The sequence below is a fragment of the Salvelinus alpinus genome, chromosome 4, assembly GCF_045679555.1.
Source record: "Salvelinus alpinus chromosome 4, SLU_Salpinus.1, whole genome shotgun sequence".
In the NCBI taxonomy this organism is placed as follows: domain Eukaryota; kingdom Metazoa; phylum Chordata; class Actinopteri; order Salmoniformes; family Salmonidae; genus Salvelinus; species Salvelinus alpinus.
The window spans coordinates 68,654,165-68,676,481 of NC_092089.1; the positions used below are offsets into that span (position 1 = coordinate 68,654,165).

Sequence of the window (22,317 nt, forward strand, 5' to 3'; positions counted from 1 at the left end):
TTTTCAAGGAAAGCTCAACGAGTGTTCTAACTTGATGAATTAACAGCTCGTGCTTTAAAAAAGACTTGTCAGACTTTCCCGAAATGGATCAATAGACGGTCTAATGTCAATTTGGTTTACAATGTGGTACAACTCTTTTAAACTTTGAATGCGTTTTTTTATTTTGTTTTTGTTATGTGGGCGGGCACTGGGCACCGTGCCGTAATTCAATATCATCACCCCAGTGAAGAGAATAATGGGTTAGCAGGTTTACATGTATCTGCCCCAGCCTGTTCACTGAATATTCTTCCCTCACCTCCCTCATCCATCTTTTAGCTCTCTTTGTAGAGTAATATTTCAATATTGTGAAGGCTTAATATCTTGGTTTCATAAAAACAGGTCACCAGTCCCCCGAGCTAATCCCCCGGTTGAAGTCTGTACATCTCTGCACTGCAACCCCCTGCTGACGATGAGCCCCCTCCTCCTTCTTCCTCTCCCTCCCTACTCCCACGGAACTGAGTGTCTTATGGTGGGATCTCACTCTCAGGCCTCTCCGTGGTACTCTCACAGAACCCCACAGGGTTGGCCATTGTCAGCAGCTCCCCAACTTAGAATTTCTATTCAGGAAGTTATTGAACGGGGATGGCCCTAATACTCACAGATATTCCCTGTTTTTCCCCTCAGTCTTTTTTCTCTCTCCTCCTACACTGTGTAGGTTTAGAGTGGTGAGTCAGCCCACTGCGGACCGGAGCCCCTCTCCTCACATACAGAGCTGCCAGACAAGGTGTTCTCCAGGAGTGTTGTCCCCCCCACCACTCTATCCAGCCCCTCAAGGCTGAGAGGATCAAATAACTACACAACAGGACCGACAGGATCCACACTCCTCTGGACAGGATATCCTTTTAGTTGATAGTAATTGAGGAGAGGAGGTGATGATGTCTGAGGACAGCTGTGGCCGAATATGCTGCAGGGTAATGTATAGCTGCAACTGGAGGCACCCCAGTGAGAGGAAACGAAAAGTGAGTACTGTTGTGGACCCAGATTTAGATTTTTGCGTAGAATATAGCTATAGAACATACATTAAGATGATTAACAGTTTTGGTACTAACTTCTCATACATTACCATCATTATCCTCAACTTTGGTTTATATACTGTAATTCCATGTAGTTGTTTTAGTGACTTCTCCCAGGTGAGTCAGGCCTACATGTAAATGTTAAAATGGCTTTGGTATGTGTTGTAATGTCAATCATCGTCATCATCATCATCTATGTCATCATCTATGTCATCATCTACGTAATCACCATCCAGCAGCAACAGTCACTATCATTCCATTGGACAGCATCCAGTGGATGCATGAGGATGTTTCCCCTTTATAAACTCACCGTGGGTGTATAATAGGAAGCCTGAATTCCTAGGCATGTGAGATGTGGATGGATGTATTTGGAGAGGCATCCGTTCATTCAGACCTGTTGTGTAAATAAGAGCAGGATAATTGGGAGGAGGGAGATTGTGGTGCATATTAGAGCATGTGAATATGTGCTAGGACTAATTGCTGAACTGAACTCACAGGATCCTACAGGCTGGGTAAAAGGTGATCTGGGACAGGACTACAAAGGGGACAAACCATTAGTGTCCAAGGGGAGGGGGGTTTCTGTTCGGACACAATTGAGGTTGGTTGAATGGTGGATGCCGGTGTGTTTGATGACTGTATTGATTCCCCCTAAGTGTGGTGGCATGGAACAGCAGGTGAAACCAAACATGAGGAGGCGTTGGAGTGACTCAAACATCCCAGAGGGAGCTGAGCCCCTTAGAAATACCACATGTACAGTCTACATAAACACACACTCATGCAATCACAAACACGAAAACACACTTTTTGGGTCGACCAGCCACACAAGAAAACTCAATGAATATGTACTTCTAAACCATAGCTAGGGGTTATATATACAGTGCATTCGGAAAGAATTCAGACCCCTTGACTTTGTCCATATTTTGTTACGTTACAGCCTTATTCTAAAATTGATTAAATCATTTTTTCCCCATCATCAACCTACACACAATACCCCAAAATGACAAAGCAAAAACAGGTTTTTAGAAAGTTTTGCAAATGTATTAAAAATGTTAAACTGAAATATCACATTTACATAAGTATTCAGACCCTTTATTCAGTACTTTGTTGAACCGCCTTTGGCAGCGATTACAGCCTTGAGTCTTCTTGGGTATGACTCTACAAGCTTGGCACACTTGTTTTTGGGGAGTTTCTCCCATTCTTCTCTGCAGATCCTCTCAAGCTCTGTCAGGTTGGATGGTGAGCGTTGCTGCACAGCTATTTTCAGGTCTCTCCAGAGATGTTTGATCGGGTTCAAGTCCAGGTTATGGCTGGGCCACTCAAGGACATTCAGAGACTTGTCCTTAATCCTCTCCTGCGCTGTCTCGGCTGTGTGCTTAGGGTCGTTGTCCTGTTGGAAGGTGAACCTTTGCCCCAGTCTGAGGTCCTAAGCCCTCTGGGGAACGTCGAGTCTCATAGCAAAGGGTCTGAATACTTACGTAAATCAGGTATTTCAGATAATAAATTTTTTAACACATTACATTTGCATTCGGAAAGTATTCAGACCCCTTCCCTTTTTCCACATTTTGTTAAATTACAGCTTTGTTCTAAAATTGATTAAATAAAAACATTTCCTTATCAATCTACACACAATACCCCATAATGACAAAGCAAAAATAGATTTATAGATTTTTTTTGCAAATGTATTAAAAATAAAAAACAGGTATACCTTATTTACTTACGTATTCAGACCCCTTGCTAAGAGACTCGAAATTGAGCTCAGGTGCATCCTGTTTCCATTGATCATCCTTGAGATGTTTCTACAACTTGATTGTAGTCCACTGTGGTAAACTCAATTGATTGGACATGATTTGGCAGGGCACACACCTGTCTATATAAGATCCCTCAGTTGACAGTGCATGTCAGAGCAAATGAGGTTGAAGGAATTGCCATGAGGTAATAGGATTTGTCCTTAGAGCTCTGAGACAGGATTGTGTAGAGAAACAGATCAGGGGAAGGGTAACAAAAAAATTCTGCAGCATTGAACGTCCCCAAGAACACAGTGGCCTCCATCATTCTTAAATGGAAGAAGTTTAGAACCACCAAGACTCTTCCTAGAGCTGGCCGCCTGGCCAAACTGAGCAATCGGGGAAGAAGAGCATTGGTCAGGGAGGTCACCAAGAACCCGATGGCCACTCTGACAGAGCTCCAAAGTTCCTCTGTGGAGATGGGAGTACCTTCCAGAAGGACAACCATCTGTGCAGCACTCCACCAATCAGCCATTTATGGTAGAATGGCCAGACGGATGCCACTCCTCAGTAAAAGGCAGATGATAGCCCACTTGGAGTTTCCCAAAAGGCACCTAAAGGACTCTCAGACCATGAGAAACAAGATTCTCTGGCTGATGAAACCAAGATTGAACTCTTTGGCCTGAATGCCAAGCGTCATGTCTGGTGGAAACCTGGCACCATCCCTACGGTGAAGCATGGTGGTGGTAGCATTATGCTGTGGGGATGTTTTTCAGCGGCAGGGACTGGGAGACTAGTCAGGATTGAGCGAAAGATGAACTGAGCAAAGTACAGAGAGATCCTTGATGAAAACCTTCTCCAGAGAGCTCAGGACCTCAGACTGGGGCGAAGGTTCATCTTCCAGCAGGACAACAACCCTAAGCACACAGACAACATAGGAGTTGCTTTGGGACAAGTCTCTGAATGTCCTGTGGCCCAGCCAGAGCCCGGTCTTGAACCCAATCGAAAATCTCTGGACAGACCTGAAAGTAGCTTTGCAGTGACGCTCCCCATCCAACCTGACACAGCTTGAGAGGACCAGCAGAGAAGAATGGGAGAAACTCTCAAAATACGGGTGTGCCAAGCTTGTAGTGTCCTACCTGTCACGCCCTGACCGTAGATTGCGTTGTATGTTTTTAATTTTTTGTTTGGTCAGGGTGTGATGTGGGGTGGGCATTCTATGTTTGTATGTCTAGGTTTTGTATTTCTATGTTTTGGCCTGGTATGGTTCCCAATCAGAGGCAGCTGTCTATCGTTGTCTCTGATTGAGAACCATACTTAGGTAGCCTGTTTTCTCACTGGTAGTTGTGGGTGGTTATTTTCTGTTTGGTGTTTGTATCACCTGTCAGAACTGTTTCGGTTATTCTTTTTGTTATTTTGTATTTAGTGTTCAGTTTCGAATAAATAATATGAACACGTATCACACTGCACCTTGGTCCTCACCTTCTTCTGAATGCCGTTACAGAACCACCCACCAAAAAAGGACCAAGCAGCGTGGTAAGGAGGAGAAGCGCTATCTGGAGAAATGGACATGGGAGGAGATACTGGAAGGCAAGGGACCCTGGGCACAGGCTGGGGAGTATCGCCGTCCGCAGGAGGAATTGGAGGCAGCTAAGACTCAGCGGCAACACTATGAGGAGTTAGCACGGCAGCGCAACAGGCACGAGAGGCAGCCCCAAACAATTGTTTTGGGGAAGGCACACGGGGAGATTAGCGGAGTCAGGCGATAGACCTGAGCCAACTCCCCGTGCTTACCGGAAGCAGCGTAGTACTGGTCAGGCACCGTGTTATGCGGTGAAGCGCACGGTGTCGCCAGTACGCGCTCATAGCCCGGAGCGCTATAGGCCAGCCCGCCGCTAGTGCCATGTGAGAGTGGGCATCCAGCCATGGCGGGATTGTGCCAGCTCAGCGTGTTTGGTCTCCGGTATGCCGTTTCGGCCCAGGGTATCCTGCGCCGGCTCTGCGTACTGTGTCTCCAGGGCGCTGGGAGGGTGCAGTTCGCCCTATGCCTGCGCTGCGCCCGTGCCGGGTGAATGTGGGCATTGAGCCTAAGGGAGAGGTGCGAGTGGTAAGCACCAGATCTCCAGTGCTCGCCCACAGCCCGGTTCAACCTGTGCCTGCACTCTGGAGGGTCCGGGCTAAAGTGGTCATCCAGCCTGGAGGAGTGGTGCCAAGGCTGTGCACCAGAGCTCCCCCACAGCCCGGTCCATCCGGTGCCTCCTCCACGCACCAGGCCTCCTGTAGGTCTCCCCAGCCTGGTGGGCCCTGTGGCAGCCCCACGCACCAGGTTGTCTCTCCGTCTCCTCCCTCCAGGTTCTCTCTCCAGTCCGGAGCTGTCAGAGCCACCCTCCTGTCCGGAGCTGCCAGAGCCGCCCTCCTGTCCGGAGCTGCCAGAGCCGCCCTCCTGTCCGGAGCTGCCAGAGCCGCCCGTCAGTCCGGAGCTGCCAGAGCCTACCGTCAGTCCAGAGGCGCCAGAGCCGCCCGTCAGTCCAGAGGCGCCAGAGCCGCCCGTCAGTCCAGAGGCGCCAGAGCCGCCCGTCAGTCCAGAGGCGCCAGAGCCGCTCGTCAGTCCAGAGGCGCCACTCACTCCAGACTCGACCATCAGTCCAGTGGCGTCCTCTAGTCCGGGGTCGGCGGTGAGGGTTTCCGCTCCAGAGGCATTATTAAAGTGGGCCGAGCCAGAAGTGGAGCGGGGTCCACGTCCCTCACCAGAACCGCCACCGCGGAGTAATGCCCACCCAGACCCTCCCCTATAGGTTCAGGTTTTGCGGCCGGAGTCCGCACCTTTGGGGGGGGGGGGGGGGGGTACTGTCACGCCCTGACCGTAGATTGCTTTGTATGTTTCTATTTTTTGTTTGGTCAGGGTGTGATGTGGGTGGGCATTCTATGTTTGTATGTCTAGGTTTTGTATTTCTATGTTTTGGCCTGGTATGGTTCCCAATCAGAGGCAGCTGTCTATCGTTGTCTCTGATTGAGAACCATACTTAGGTAGCCTGTTTTCCCACTGGTAGTTGTGGGTGATTATTTTCTGTTTAGTGTTTGTATCACCTGTCAGAACTGTTTCGGTTATTCTTTTTGTTATTTTGTATTTAGTGTTCAGTTTCGAATAAATAATATGAACACGTATCACGCGGCACCTTGGTCCTCACCTTCTTCTTCTGAATGCCGTTACACTACCCAAGAAGATTTTAGGATGTAATCGCTGCCAAAGGTGCTTCAACAAAGCACTGAGTAAAGGGTCTGAGTACTTATGTAAATGAATATTTCCGTTTATTTTATTTTATAGAAATGTGCAAAGATTTCAAAAATCCTGTTTTTGCTCTGTCATTATGGGGTATTGTGTGTAGATTGACGGAAAAAACGATTTAAACAATTTTAGAATAAGGCTGTAACGTAACAAAATGTGGAAAAAGTCAATGGGTCTGAATACTTTCCGAATGCGCTGTATATGATTATTTTCACCTGTACCTCGGAGATAAATCTAATTAATTGGATTAAATTCTGCGTACAGTTTCTGACTGTCGAAACAACCTGTACACACACTTTTAATTGTATCCTGGAAGGTAAGTGTTTTCCTGTCAAACAAGTTTAGTAATCAATGAGTTCTTCCAATGTGAGGAAAAATTTGAACAGGTTTAGAGTTCCAGCAGTAATGATGAACTCTCCTTGCTTTAGTGTTCCTGCTGCTGGTTGTCTGTCCTTACCGCTGTGTCCCTGCTCACTCTCTTCTGGATGTACGTCTGTCTGATGGCTTTCAATGACCGTGAGGATGTCAACTGGTGAGCTTGGTCATACAGCTTCGGACACACACACACACACACACACACACACACACACACACACACACACACACACACACACACACACACACACACACACACACACACACACACACACACACACACACACACACACACACACACACACACACACACACACACACACACACACACACACACACACACACGTTCACAGACCCTGTGATCTTCTACCCTCTTTTGTCCCCTACCAGGAAGGCCTTTTCCATTCTTAAACTCTGGGTGAACTGGTTCATGGTGCTGATCGTTATCGCTGCCGTACTGACCATCTACTGCATCCTGTTACTGGTGAGGGAGACAATTCATATACCTATCAATGTATTTATGTAGTTGACATTAGCTGTGTTGTAATGACTGTTTAATTGCAGGTCTTTGCACTGGTCCATCTTGCCTTGAAAGAGCCTTTGGACTTACACTGTCTACACAAGGTATTAGGAATATTATGTGTTCCTGGAATGTTTCCCTCTGCATGTGTTACACGAAGTATCCAGCTATATTGCTCGGTTGCATAACATGAATGATAATTGCATAGATGATTAACAATATGAACTAACCTAGGTATGATCTGTATTGATTGCATTGTATTGTCTTGTGGTTTGCTCTGCACAGTTGTTCCTGTTTTTAGGTGTGGTCTTCATCGCCCTGGGCACCACTGGAATAAGCCTACAGTGGAAAAAAGAGTGGCACACTGTTCTCCTGTCACTACAGGTATAGTAAGGCTAAAGTATTGCAGCATGGAACCGTCTATTAGGTGTGTGGTGTGTGTGTGTGTGTGTGTGTGTGTGTGTGTGTGTGTGTGTGTGTGTGTGTGTGTGTGTGTGCGTGTGCGTGTGCGTGTGTGTGTGTGTGTGCGCACGGCGTGGCGCGTTGGTGAGAATGTTAGAGCTATAGTGAGATGTGAAGCAGGTTTTGGGGCGGCAGGTAGCCTAGTGGTTAGAGCTTTGGGCCAGTAACCGAAAGGTTGCTCGATCAAATCTCCGAGCTGACAAGGTAAAAATCGATCGTTCTGCCCCAGAACAAGGCAGTTAACCCACTGTTCCTAGGCCGTCAGTGTAAATAAGACTTTGTTCTTTACTGACTTGCCTAGTTAAATAAAGGTTAAATATATATTTTTAAGAATAAATGCGTTTGGGGTCAGAGCTTTGGTATGTCACATTGATCTCCCTCAGGCCACGGCTCCATTCCTACAGATGGGAGGGGTTGGAGCCCTGACCTTGGTAAGCTGCCTGGTGTTCCAGTGTTTCCAAAGGACCCGCAGAATAGGTCAGTGCTGATACTGAACTCCTCCAATAGAAATACACAAACACTCACCATGACATCAATAATATGAGACATCCAGTAGTATATACAGGTATATTAGTTCAATAGAATTGAGTTCTGTGAAAACTGGGCTGCACAACCCTAATTGCGAATGTAAGTCGCTCTGGATAAGAACGTCTGCTAAATGACTAAAGCGTAAATGTAATGTAAAATGAATGATTGTACCAGCTGTATGAACTAATTCAGTTGACTAAATGCAGCATCTTCTTTCTTTGCCTTTTTCTATTCACAACAATAGTTAAAGTATGACTGTTTCATTTGTTAACCTGTGTCTGTTTGTGTCCCCAGCCTCTAAGATCCTCATCATGGTAGTGTTTGCTGGCGTGTCGGTGGCAATCTTCCTCAGCCCCCTCCTCATCCAATCCCCTTGTCTGGTGGAGGAGAAACAGCTGCCCCCTAAACCTGCCCTCATTGGTCATCGCGGAGCACCAATGGTGAGGAAGTGCATCCTGCTCAGTCTATTTCTCATACCCTACATTAGTTTTATATTGCCTCAATATTAAAGGTCTAAGCTGGAAAACACAAAATACCGAAAGTTGATTGACTACCTTACTCATACAGTGGATAAGGCTTTATTACATAGCTACAAGACCATCATCCAAAAATGGCTTATGTGTTACCATTTTACTGTTGTCATAAATTCCATAATCATCCCTTATGATTCAGTAGGCTAACGGATACATCATCAAATAGTGTAGATACAGTATAACCAAATTACTTTAGGATTAGTGTTTACATTGCACTGAGCACATATCCCTATTTCCATCACTTGCCAGTGAATCAGAGGGCTTGAACTCAACGTTCCCTCTAACCTCCATCCGACTGCCGCGCAGAAGAAATGTGAGCCTGCACAAAGAAGCACGAGATTGAACTTCGCTCAACTTTATACAGTTTTCCCCTTTAGTCAACACTATCAACTTTTCGCTCTACTGTGGGAATTGTGATCGAATCAACCCAACATTAGCCACTTTCAATGTAACATACCGAAACACAACGAACTATTCACTATTTAGTATGCAAAACTAACTGCAAGATATTTTATTGTACAAAGAGTGCATTGGAGTAGGATTCTATTTCAGTAGACATTGTATTTTGAGACAGTCTTGAATAAGCTAAGTAGCCAATAGGCAGAGTGTAGCATAATTTGTCCGATTCTCTGTAATGATGGTATGAAGGACAAGTGGATAAACAGTTTGATGTCAAGCCTGCATGTTTTTTTCTCAAAAGTCTCATGGAATGTATAGGCATTGCACACCACACATTGGTTGCTACTGTAGACTGAATGATAGAACAGCTATTTCCATGTTCAAATGTTATGGGATGCATTTGTCTTCATCATTTTTTATGGTAGGCTGCTCTGGTAGGCCGACATTATGATCAAATAGCCACAGTAGCCTACTTGGCCACTGTTAAAACTGTAAGTTAAAGTGGGTACAGCCTCAGTGTTCACCGTAAAGCGCGCCGGAAGTTGCACAGAATTTGACAAAGTTCAAGTTTGCGGTTCAGCAGGCCTGAAATTTGCTCAGTGCTGAATTCTTTTTGAGGCAACATTCCTCTATGAGGGCCCCACATGGCATGTTGCTCTGCCCCCATTACATTGCTCCACTCTTCTCTACTATCGCCACAATAGGCCCACTCAGCTTAGCTGTGTCATCTGTATTTAGCACAGGAGTGTTTCTCACACATCTGTCCTCTCTCTGTGTTCAGCTAACCCCAGAGAACACCCTGATGTCGTTCAGAAGGAGTGTGGGGTGCGACGTGATCGCTTTTGAGACGGACGTGCAGCTCAGGTACCCGGGGGACTAAGGCTGCTTCATCTATACATAGACGTTGCAGAGTTGTGAAGGATCAAATGTGCACTGCTGTTTTAAATTGTTTTCAGTTTAATAATAATAACACGTGGGATTTATATAGCGCTTTTCAAAGACGCAGTTTATTGACGTTTCTTCCTTCCCCAGTAAGGACAGAGTTCCTTACCTGATGCACGACCACGGAAGCCATTTCCTGAGGAGGACTACAGATGTTCTACATAAGTTCCCTGGGAAAGACTTCAACCACAGCACAAACCTCACCTGGGAGGAGCTACAGGAATTAAACGCTGGTGATTGGTTCCTGAAGGTAAGGGTGATATCCAATTTCACAAGCATCCCTTGTATATTGTAGTTGGAAATCATTTCAGAAGGTTTACTTGAAAATTCTTTATATACTGTAGATCCTTTACATTTTGATGACAATTTGAACTCTACCAACTCGTTGACATAATGACATCCATACTATGGATGTCTTCCTCAGACGGATCCGTTCTGCTCAGTCTCCCAGCTGTCAGAGCAGGAGAAGAAGACAGCTGGGAACCAGAGTGTTCCCTCCCTTCTGCAGTTGCTGGACCTAGCCAAGACTCATAACACCTCTGTCATCTTTGACCTAAAAAATGACGACAACAATGACACTATCGACACTGTGAACACCATCCTCAAATCTGGCATCCCCCAAGACCTGGTGAGTAGAATGTCTATCAGTATCACCGCTTTATCATTCCTGTCCTGTGTAGTTAAAGTCTTATTACAGTTGTATGACAGTGTTTTTTGTTGTTTCTCTCTCTAGATCCTCTGGCTTCCCCCAAAACACAGGGGGGATGTGAGGGAGGTCGCACCAGGGTTCATACAGGTCTACAACGATGTGTCTGATATGGACCTTGACAGAGGAGACCATCTGAATGTCAAATACAGTGCGTTGAGTGCCACAGAGATTGGGTGAGTAGCCTACCTCAAAGCGCCCACACTTTTCTCAGAGCTGTAGCCAAATAAACCTTAATTCCAGAACCACATTCTACTCTTCCTGTGCTGACTGACTGCTGCAGGGCAAACAATAGTGTCACAATGAAAAGTGTTGGTGTGCTGAGACAAAGAACTGGCATTGTTGTAGATGGAGACACACGCTGCTTCAGGGAAGAATGAGACTCATATCATGTTTTCACCCAGGTGTGTTTTTTAATGGCTGAGAGCCCAGTAGTGAAACGTTCTCATGGGATGATAGTTTCTGTTGGTTTAGGGAAACGAACAGCTCCAAAGATGATGGGAAAGTGTTGTCTGAACAAACATGATGTGTGCTTTAATAGTATGACATGTTATGATTGATCACTTCTGTCTGTAGTCTTTGAGAAGTGTCATGTTTGCTGAAGTAGCTCTGTATGAGCTGAGCTCTTTCAACTAATCTTTGAATTACCAACTAAATTTGTGTTTTTGTGTGTTTCCGTGTGCCAGGGAGCTTCGGAGCAGGAATGTGTCAGTGAACCTGTGGGTGGTGAATGAACCATGGCTCTTCTCTCTGCTGTGGTGCTCGGGGGCCAACTCTGTGACCACCAACGCCTGCTCCCTCCTACAGGACATGACCCAGCCTGACTGGACAATGGTGAGGGACTCACATCAAACCTCTCTTCTTCACTCTTCCATAGACACTCCCTCTTCAAAAGTCAACCCGATCACCCCACCCTGACATTGTAATTCTCACAAAGTCAATGTTGTGTTTGAACATTAGCTAGCATATATTATGATATCCATGTGTAGCATTGAACTTGACATTTTCTTGTTCAATGCTGTGTTTTTAATCTTGTGCGCGATCTATGGGTCATATGAATGTACCTACTAGGTGTGTATGTGTTTCAGAGACCTGATAGGTACAGAATGATATGGATCACAGTGGACCTGGGGTCATTGCTCATAATGGTCACACTGTTCATTTTACAGAGGTGAGTAGAACACTACCATTGTTTGTAAAAGACAATGGAAACAGTGTTTGTAATTTGATTACTTGATTTGTTTCACTTTACAATGTTTACAGTAATTATGTACGGTACTAACTACTAAGATAATTGCTATCTATGTATCCTGTATTATGAATCTTTAAGATTGCTATTGTTAACTTTGATATGGGACTGATATATTATGTCACGCTCTCTTACCGTAATACATGTCATTCTTGTCTTGATGGTTTAAATAATTTAATCTGTAGTGTAGTGGTTGCATTAATGACATGCAAAGATAACAACTGCTGTATTTGTCCTTACGGTCACATAAACTAGGATGTACAAGGGCATCATATAAAGATAATCTTTTAAATGTGTTATTTAACCTTTATTTAACTAGGCAAGTCAGTTAAGAACAAATTCTTATTTACAATGACGGCCAACCCCGGCCGAACCCTAACCGACTACACTGGGCCAATTGTGCACCGCCTTATGGTATACAGATGATGATGATACAGATGACGAAGTGGAATAATTATTTTGTGTGTGATTATCTCTGCAGGGAAAGAGAAGCAAAGAAAGGATTTTCCAGCTGGAATCAGAGAGAACTGTCCCTCTTCTTACCCTCTGAATAGTTTGAATTAAGCCTGAAGAAACAGAACAGCCTGGATCCAGACGACCCCCCCCCCCCCCCCCCATTAATAATATACTGTCTGAATGGTTAAGCCTTGAATCAGGGAGGAATTCAGCCCATTTAAATTACAGTATTTAAAAAATGGTGGATCACATGCATAGAGTACATTTTACTTGCCTGACGACTCAAACTGGGGCGGCAGGTAGTCTAGTGGTTAGAGCGTTGGGCCAGTAAGCGAAAGGTTGCTAGACCGAATCTCCGAGCTGACAAGGTAAAAATCTGTCATTCTGCCCCTGAACAAGGCAGTTAACACACTATTCCTAGGCTGTCATTGTAAATAAGAATTTGTTCTTAACTGACTTGCCTAGTTAAATAAAGGTAAAAAAAAAAAAAATGGATTACTCCGCTGCTCTGTTGTTCGCTACATACTTCCGTCTGAGACTGCCATTATTTGAGGTGATGTCATAATGAGAGGTGTTGTACAAAACAAAGTAATCAGCAATTGGATCATCTCTAACCAATCAGTAGCAAAGCCAATGATTGATTTTCAAACCTCAGCTTTACCCACGTGTGTTCTGGCTCTGGCCCAGGCCCAACCCATCATATTCAGGGAACGATTAGAATGTTTTTGCCATTATAGAAATTGTCATGGAGTTACTCGGATCCAGACTCATTGCAAAGAAGAAACTAACATCCATGGGCATGGCGTACCGTTTGGCCAGATGCAAGGAGTTTGGGTAGCCAGGCAAACATTTTACATTCGTCATGAGAATTTATGAACAAAGTTGTAAAGAGTATATTCTTACAGAAAATATATTTGTGTAACACTTTATTTGTAAAAATAAATAAATAACATAACTGGTTCACTCTACACATCAAGTTTAACCTTATTTGGAAACTATTGGTGTTGCTGATAAATGTCAGCACTATTTACAGTGCACTTAAGGTTACATTCTGAAGGAGAGATTTTCCAATCCAGATTTGACGTGTATGTGTTAATGAAATAAACGTGTTATGATGAGTTATGTGTCTGTGTGAATTCACTGCATAAAAAAATATGCAGTAACACCTTGGAATGTGTTCAATCGCTACAGGTAGGGCTCCTTGGTAATATGAAAGCATCTTCTACAACCACTAGATGGCAGGTGTAACCACATTTTTGTGAGACGGTCAAATTCGAAGTGTCAAACTATTGAATATTTTTTGTTGGCTATATGAAAAATATCTAAAGGGAATTGTTTTTCGACAATATTGTAGCGATATTTTTCCACGATGATGATGGTGATAATTATGATTTAAGTCTAGCAAAAGTATACCCAAAAAACAAAAAATGTTTTAATTACGAATTTTACAGTTATCAGATAATTAATCGAGGTGCCCGAGGGTGACCCAGAAACACTTTAACTTTTTAACAGAATTTGCGGACACGTCTCTTGCCAAATGGATTACAGCTGCTGCCGCTACAGTAACAGTTCAGGGTTGTGCGAATTTGGGAGTGTCTGTTTCGGTAGTAAAATTGAAAAATGCGGGATTAACCTAACTGTGGGGGAGAATAACGGGGTACAAACATCAACTCTGTTAAATCTTTCTTCTGGTATGTTTGGTTAGTTTTCGGCTTGCCTCGAATAGTTGTCCTCAGAATATTTTTCTATACACCATGGTCCACAAATATGGTAAGTGCCTACATACTTTTTGGTAAATGTTTTGTTTGTGTACAAGGTTGAAACTATCGTAAACGTTTATTCGATACTGTTTTTAGAACATTTAGGTTTATTCGCTGTCATAGCCGAAAAGTATTGACAAGCAGAAAATTGCAGCAACGTATCCGTGTTTGTTTTCTCACTTTGTTGCCAACTATGAAGCCAGAATCGAATGAATTAACGTTAGGTTGTACATTTGTGGAAGAGACATGTAAACAGGAAGTATGTTTCCATTAATTTATATATACTGACATGGAGCACTTTCACACTGCCATGGTAAGGGAAGTAGTTTAGTTTACTCATAATAAACTTTAGGTAGTTGTAGTAAAGCGAGTGAGGCACATCACAAGGCTGTTAATTACGCTACACCTCCCACCTGGCTTCGGTATACAGCTGTGCACGCGCATACATTCTATACTTAGACTACTGCAGTTCTGATAACAGACAGTCCCTTTCCCTGCCCATAACAGCACCAAAAGTTAGAGAAACTCTTCAACAATGAATAAAACTATGCACCAACTCTATCCGTCTGCTTTGAGCATGACAATTGTACAATAGCCTATGACATGAGTGTGCCCGATAAAACCATAATTTGAGGCTTTTCTTAGCATGCATTTAGGCTTGTCTTATGCTGTGGTAGAATAATATTGCCACTTGTTTCAAGGACCAAAATCGTCATGTGCACATCACATCTGATCAGTTTCTTAACATTTCATCACAATGACTGGCTTGGTGAGGGTGTTAACTTGAAGCATCCCTGTTGTCAGACACAGAGAGGGCAGTGGGTCTGCTGAGACAGTACCAGGACAGTCTGACCAGTCCAGAGGAACAGGCCCTGAAGGCCAGCGTGGGGAAGGTCTCCACCATCTTCGGCAGCCAACTCTTTCATGCACTATTAGGTAAGACACAGAAAATACATATATTGAGGCTTTCACTATTATTATTTTATGAATAATGAACCCACAGGGCACAGACGTCTATTCCATGTTGGTTCAAGTCATTATATTGAAATGACGTGGAAACAACATTGATTCAACTAGTGTGTTACCAGTGGGAAGTCTCAGTCCAGCCCCACAACAATACAAGCAAATTATTTTTCAAATCACTATATTCTAAATCAATTTAGTAACAAAACTCATCAAGCGATTTTTTTTATTATACTTATGTCTCTGCTCATTATCTTTCTAATGAGAAAATTAGCGACTCGCTAGTTGTTTTTGGTGTAGGCTTGTTTTTGCCTCTGGCCAAAGCTTCAGGATGTAGACAACAGGGTCAGGCTATATTAATTTGTGTGGGAAGTTAACTGAGCCTAAACATTTCTCAATTAAGTCCCATGAAACAAGCCTTTCAGTGGCCTCTCACAAAAGGTTTGCTGTATCCTATTAAATATTATTACACATGCCCATGACACAATGTACTCTATCTATGGGGCTGATCACAAGCCCTCTCACAGGCTATCAGACAGCTCAGTTCAAACCTCTTTCCTTTGTAAAAGAGTTACACATATTTTCAGTCGTTTATTTGCGCTGTAAAAGAGTTACACATTTTCAGTCGTTTATTTGCGCTGTTGGAGCTCATCCTAACTTGATCAGGATCATCTCACAGAAAGAGTTATTATTAGATATGTTTCACTCACAACAGCAAGAACACTGCTGTATGAGGTGTAAAAAGAGGATGTTACCAGTCCACAATAGCTTTTTCAATACTATGAATGTGCTTGAACTCACCACATCTATCATTGCCTAACTGGAACAATGACCTAAACTAACTCTTGAGTGTATTGCAACGATACCTTAATAAGCAGTTAGGGCCCCAAAAGGGCTCCTGTGAAACTACATTTCACAGTCTTTTTACCCTGCAAAGGAGACAAGTGAGTTCAGTTTAACCAATGCTTGAGTGGCCCCTCTAATTACCATGGCCATGCCTTAATGATGCTAGCCTGTGGGTTTGCCGCTACTGCTGCTCTACCCAGAGCTCTGGAGACTCCATGGGGGATGGGTGACCATGGAGCAGGGTTGAAGACTGGAGAAAAGGGGAGTCTGAGGAGGCTGTCCACCCTGATTAGTGATCTCTCCAGACGTGGATGCCTGCCTGTCCAAACTAGTTGAACAAATACATTGATGATAATGTGCTATTAGCAAAACTATTGCTGTGGTCTAACTAGAAAAGTATGTGTTAATCACAACACAGAAAATACAAGATATGTTGCTCTATCTGTCTTACAGTTGAGTTGGTCAATATATCCAGTATTCAAAAGATGGCTTTGTAAACCACATATACTCCCCTCCGTATGTATTTGGATAGTGAAGCTAAAACGTTTAATTTGGCTTCTATACGCCAGCATTTTGGATTTGAGATCAAATAATAGAATAATAGTGAAGACATCAAAACGATGAAAAAACACATATGGAATCATGTGTTAACCAAAAAAGTATTTAACAAATCAAAGTATATTTTAGATTCTCCAATATAGCCACCCTTTGCCATGATGACAGCTTTGCACACTCTTGGCATTCTCCCAACCAGCTTCATGAGGAATGCACAGTCTTGAAGAAATTCCCACATATACTGAGCAATTGTTGGCTGCTTTTCCTTCACTCTGCGGTCCAACTCATCCCAAACCATCTCAATTGGGTTGAGGTTGGGTGATTGTGAAGGCCAGGTCATCTGAATCAGCACGCCATCACTCTCCTTGGTCAAATAGCCCTTACACAGCCTGGAGGTATGTTGGGTCATTGTCCTGTTGAAAAACAAATGATAGTCCCACTAAGGACAGACAAAGTTGAATTACTGTTTAACGGATGCCCCGCCTTACTTTTCTCCACATGGGGGGCCCCCCCCCCCAAAAAAAATCAGATGTGTTATTTTTTTGGCAGTATATGCGGTGCTTTGTTTATAATGCACTGTCCGTTCTCCCTTGAGGATTTCCCAAGTTGATGTACAAGAAACCAAACGGCTTCAGATCACGCGCTCAGATCATGTTCGAGCCTTCGGTTGGAAAGTGAAACACACACGCTCGCAACTGCAGGCAACGTGCAGATGTTTCATTTCTCTCTCATGCTGTCATGGCTGAAGCCAGCACAACTTCCTACGATTTATGTGTCTAGGTTCAACGTGGGACGTCCCTCATTATAAACAAACAGTCAATTAAATTCATGGTTAATGCATCATTTTCAGATCTAATAGAATTGATTAATAAACAAAACAACAATGTCATTGAACCAATTGACTGGCCAGAGATCAGGGCATTCATCAGCAAAGACGCAGTGCAAGCTGGTAGTATTTTGGATACCAAATTGAAGTCAAAATTATTCATGAAATTGAAGTGCGTCAGCTGTATGGTGATTTGTGATTCATAACCTACATTTTACCGATACTACCAGTAGTAGTAGACCAACTGATAACACCAAGACGGAATGCGTTTGAAGTGATGATGCGCCACCGAGAACAGCTAGCATGTCCAGCAAAGTACATCGCCAGTGGCATGCACACACGAAAGTGCTGTTTGAATTAATGCTTACGAGCCTGCTGGTGCCCACCATCGCTCAGTCAGACTGCTCTATCAAATCATAGACTTAATTATAACATAATAACACACAGAAATACGAGCCTTAGGTCATTAATATGGTCGAATCCGGAAACTATCATCTCGAAAACAAAACATTTATTCTTTCAGTGAAATACGGAACCGTTCCGTATTTTATCTAACGGGTGGCATCCATCAGTCTAAATATTCCTGTTACATTGCACAACCTTCAATGTTATGTCATAATTACGTAAAATTCTGGCAAATTAGTTCGCAATGAGCCAGGCGGACCAAACTGTTGCATATACCCTGACTCTGCGTGCAATGAACGCAAGAGAAGTGACACAATTTCACCTGGTTAATATTGCCTGCTAAAAATATATACTTCTGTGTATTGATTTTAAGAAAGGTATTGATGTTTATGGTTAGGTACACATTGGAGCAACGACAGTCCTTTTTTGCGAATGCGCACTGCATCGATTATATGCAACGCAGGACACACTATATAAACTAGTAATATCATCAACCATGTGTAGTTATAACTAGTGATTATGATTGATTGTTTTTTATAAGATAAGTTTAATGGTAGCTAGCAACTTACCTTGGCTTCTTACTGCATTCGTGTAACAGGTGGGCTCCTCGTGAGGCAGGTGGTTAGAGCTTTGGACTAGTTAACCGTAAGGTTGCAAGATTGAATCCCTGAGCTGACAAGGTAAAAATCTGTCGTTCTGCCGCTGAACAAGGCAGTTAACCCACCGTTCCTATGCCGTCATTGAAAATAATAATGTGTTCTTAAGTTCTTAACTGACTTGCCTAGTTAAATAAAGGTGTAAAAATAATAAAAATAAATGTAAAAAAAATCTGCAAAATCGGCGTCCAAAATTACCGATTTTCGATTGTTATGAAAACTTGAAATCGGCCCTAATTAAATCGGCCATTCCGATTAATCGGTCGACCTCTATCCAACACCATCATTAAGTTTGCCGACGACACAACAGTGGTAGACCTGGTCACCGACAACGATGAGACAGCCTATAGGGAGGAGGTCAGAGACCTGGCCCTGTGGTGCCAGGATAACAACCTCTCCCTCAACGTGATCAAGACAAAGGAGATGATTGTGGACTACAGGAAAAGGAAGACCGAGCACGCCCCCATTCTCATCGATGAGACTGTAGTGGAGCAGGTTGAGAGCTTCAAGTTCCTTGGTGTCCACAACACCAACAAACTAACATGGTCCATGCACACCAAGACAGTCGTGAAGAGGGCACGACAAAACATATTCAAGCTCAGGAGACTGAAAATATTTGGCATGGGTTCTCTGATCCTCAAAAAGTTCTACAGCTGCACCATCGAGAGCATCCTGACTGGTTGCATCACTGTCTGGTATGGCAACTGCTCGGGCCTCCGACCGCAAGACACTACAGAGGTTAGTGCGTACAGCCCAGTACTTCACTGGGGCCAAGCTTCCTGCCATCCAGGACCTCTATACCAGGCAGTGTCAGAGGAAGGCCCTAAAAATTGTCAAAGACTCAAGCCACCCTAGTCATAGACTGTTCTCTCTGCTACTGCAAGGCAAGCGGTACCGGAGCGCCCAGTCTAGGTCCAAAAGGCTTCTTAACAGCTTCTACCCCCAAGCCATAAGACTCCTGAACAGCTAATCAAATGGCTACCCAGACCCCTCTGTTACACTGCTGCTACTCTCTGTTTATAATTTATGCATTGTCACTTTAACTCTACTTACATGTACATATTACCTCAATTACCTTGACTAACCGGTGCCCCCGCACATTGACTCTGTACCGGTACCCCCTGTTTATAGCCTTGCTTGTTATTTTACTGCTGCTGTTTAATTACTGTTTAAATACTTATGTATTTTTTACTCAACACTTTTTTCCCTTTTTTTCCCCTCTTAACGTCTTAAAGCATTGCTGTTTAAGGGCTTGTAAGTAAGCATTTCACTGTAAGGTTTACACCTGTTGTATTCGGCGCATGTGACAAATAATAATATTTGATTTGATATTGACTGACCTTTTATGTCTTAAAGTAATGATGGACTGTCATTTCTCTTTGCTTATTTGAGCTGTTCTTGCCATAATATGGACATGGTCTTTTACCAAATAGGGCTATCTTCTTTATACCACCCCTACCTTGGCACAACGCAACTGATTGTCTCAAACGCTTTAAGAAGGACAGAAATTCCACAAATGAACTTTTACAAATATTTATGACACCTTCAAATTGGGGGGACTAGATAAATAAAGTGCATTCATTTCTAAATGGTTAAACCGATATGTATGAATTTACACTAATTTAAAAGGGGACATTTTGTAAAGGGAAAGAGAAAGGGGGATACCTAGTCAGTTGTACAACTGATTGCATTCAGCTGAAATGTGCCTACCATATTTAACCCAATCTCTCTGAATCAGAGAGGTGCAGGGGGCTGCTTTAATTGACATCCACGTCATCAGCGCCCGACTTACTGTCATGTAAAACATTTGATCTCAAATCCAAAATGCTGGAGTATATAAGTTTTAGCTTCACTGTCCAAATAAATACATAGGGGAGTGTATGACTATCCCAACAGTTTAGGTCTGATATACTAAAGAGTAGGTTTGGCTGCAGTGAAGGGGATCAGGGTTCCAAGCATTCCACACTGAAGAGTCTGGATCCCAGGGCAGGAATGTGCAGCAAAAAGCTGGGGCTGGAGGTATGGTAGAGTAGAGTTATGTAGATGTAAAAACAAACAGCTCATGGCTGCCGTGCCGTGTCATCCTCACCCCCTGTTTCTCCTGGCCTGCGTGACTGATCTGAGTTCAGCCTGAGGATATAGCCGAAAGAGTCTGTGTGAGAGAGAATGTCTCAGGTGCAGGGGCAGAGCAGGGTCAAATGAGGCCGGGTTCTCTACTCAACATGTGGTTTTAATCATCAGCCTAGGCACAGGGGAGGTGCTGAACGTTTCCACAGCTACCGGGAATACGGGGTAACTCATCGCATTAGCCTCCCAGATGCTCTCTGTTGTTTGCATCCATGGGCCGGGATTCGTGTGAACTGGGGAAGTTTGGGTTGCTACTGTCGCTACTGTACCTTTTGTACAGTACCTATTTGAAAATAGGTAGAAGGGCTTTGCTTAGGCTACTTGTTGTAGTGTCATTGTTGTAGTGGTGGAGGTAGTGTCATTGTTGTAGTGGTGGAGGTATTTTTTCACTGGCTGTATTTGTGTTGTTGCAATTGTATTGCTACCGGTATGCTCTGCCACAGTGGGAACATTTGTAAATTAACAGCATTGGCACAATGTCAAAGAAGGTATGATGATAGTGAATGACAACAGGCATGACTGGTGCAAAAAGTGTTCATGAGTTCAGTTGTGAGCAGCATTGAACAGTATTTGATGTGTGAATGAATGGGAGTCCCCTTGCCTGGGATGCACTGTAGGAAGTTGGAGAGCTGAGCACTTGATTAGATGTCTGCATGGTTGCACAATCATGAACAAAGTTCGCCTTGACTGAGGACTCATATCTTTGTTCCCCAACATGCAAACATGCAGGAAGTTGGGCATACCCACACACAACACTCCCACAAGTGCTGGAGCAGGAGATTATTTTAGGGTTGGAGACTGGGAGTGGAGGGTTGAAATTGTACGGCCCTTTAATTCTGACCCAATTTTTGCTGAATGTAGATTGTAGTGAGCGGAGTGTCTGTCTGTCGCTTATTGTCATCCCATGGAAAACACTCTGTGGCACATTCTTTTTGAGCTTATTCACCCAGAACAGGCTATGAGTGGAAAGAGGACTCCAGTACACTTGAATAAGTCCGCTGCAAATAGAGGAGGGTCTAACGTGGTTGTATTCCTTACTCCCTATAACACACACACACACAGTGTCATTTGTAGAACAGAGAGCAGTTGGAAAACCCTGATGACTTTGACTGAGGCACACATTCTAACCTGGACATCCCAAAATGGGACCACGGTATTGAAAAGAGATCTGTGAGAGACGGCCTGTACTGACTGGGATTAAACAGGTTTTTTTGTTCCATAGCCAGGAATTTATGTGGTCTTTGAGGGATGGAGTAGCTTTGGAATTTTAGGGGGGAAAGTTTGAGAAATAGCTCCAGTCTCTGATGTTTTATTTGACTATGGTTTTTGTACACAACAACACCTATTTAAAGCTCTGAACAAGCAGTTCTCTGTTGAGAATGAGCCTTTTTTTTAAAAAATTTATCCACGCTGATAAAGTTTTTGCCGTGTGGTAATGGTTTCATATCTGCGGTGCAAGTGGTGGTTGTTAAAAATTAAGTAAGAGACAAGTAATTTCACATAAATTTTACAATTTACACAAGTATGATAATACTTATGCAATCATTTTCTCTCAATTACTTTGGACAAGTAATCAGGACAAGTTATGTGTTTGCATTGTTTATACAACCTTTACAAAAAAATACATGAAAAAGTAATGTGAAAAACAATAACTTGTTTTCGGACACACGTGAACACAACACACGTGTGAACAAATCCCATGAAAAATATTACATGATTCAACAACAAAAAATGTTTTATGTTTAGATAAGTGGACACGTGGTTTTCAGAATGTGGTTTTCAGAACGTGGTTTTCAGAAGTTTCACACGTTAATATTTCACTTTTTTTCACTCATGGGAAGAAAAAGAATCCCCACTTATTTTTCCCTTTTCTTTTTTGCACTTCCAGCTACGTCTTGTTTCCTATCCAGGGACCAGCCAGGACCGACCTTGCTTAGCTTCAGAGGC

General features: G+C 43.4%; 2 protein-coding genes across 4 annotated transcripts in view; both read left to right on the top strand.

Moving 5' to 3' along the window:
* Window positions 1-694: 694 nt before the first annotated feature.
* Window positions 695-13,350, top strand: gdpd2 (glycerophosphodiester phosphodiesterase domain containing 2). Of its 2 annotated transcripts, none has more exons than XM_071398661.1 (14): window positions 695-998; window positions 6,491-6,594; window positions 6,828-6,921; window positions 7,002-7,061; window positions 7,243-7,341; window positions 7,803-7,896; window positions 8,242-8,387; window positions 9,661-9,743; window positions 9,912-10,071; window positions 10,246-10,449; window positions 10,555-10,703; window positions 11,214-11,361; window positions 11,616-11,698; window positions 12,258-13,350. In XM_071398661.1, exons 1-14 carry the CDS (start codon window positions 912-914, stop codon window positions 12,328-12,330), a joined length of 1,584 nt encoding a protein of 527 aa, XP_071254762.1. In that variant the 5' UTR covers window positions 695-911; the 3' UTR covers window positions 12,331-13,350. The 2 variants fall into 2 exon arrangements, with proteins under 2 accessions (XP_071254762.1, XP_071254761.1); XM_071398660.1 differs by lacking the exon at window positions 695-998 and adding an exon at window positions 1,044-1,169 and having other exon boundaries at window positions 12,258-12,392.
* A 408-nt stretch (window positions 13,351-13,758) lies between these two features.
* The window catches only part of LOC139574308 (disks large homolog 3-like), a 141,599-nt gene continuing 133,040 nt past the window's right edge, over window positions 13,759-22,317 (top strand). The window contains exons 1-2 of one of the 2 annotated variants that reach the window (XM_071398764.1): window positions 13,759-14,002; window positions 14,797-14,928. In XM_071398764.1, coding sequence (XP_071254865.1) covers window positions 13,987-14,002; window positions 14,797-14,928 — 148 coding nt within the window. In that variant the 5' untranslated portion in view covers window positions 13,759-13,986. The remainder of the gene's footprint in view (window positions 14,003-14,796; window positions 14,929-22,317) is intronic. The other variant, XM_071398765.1, reaches the window with a different exon arrangement.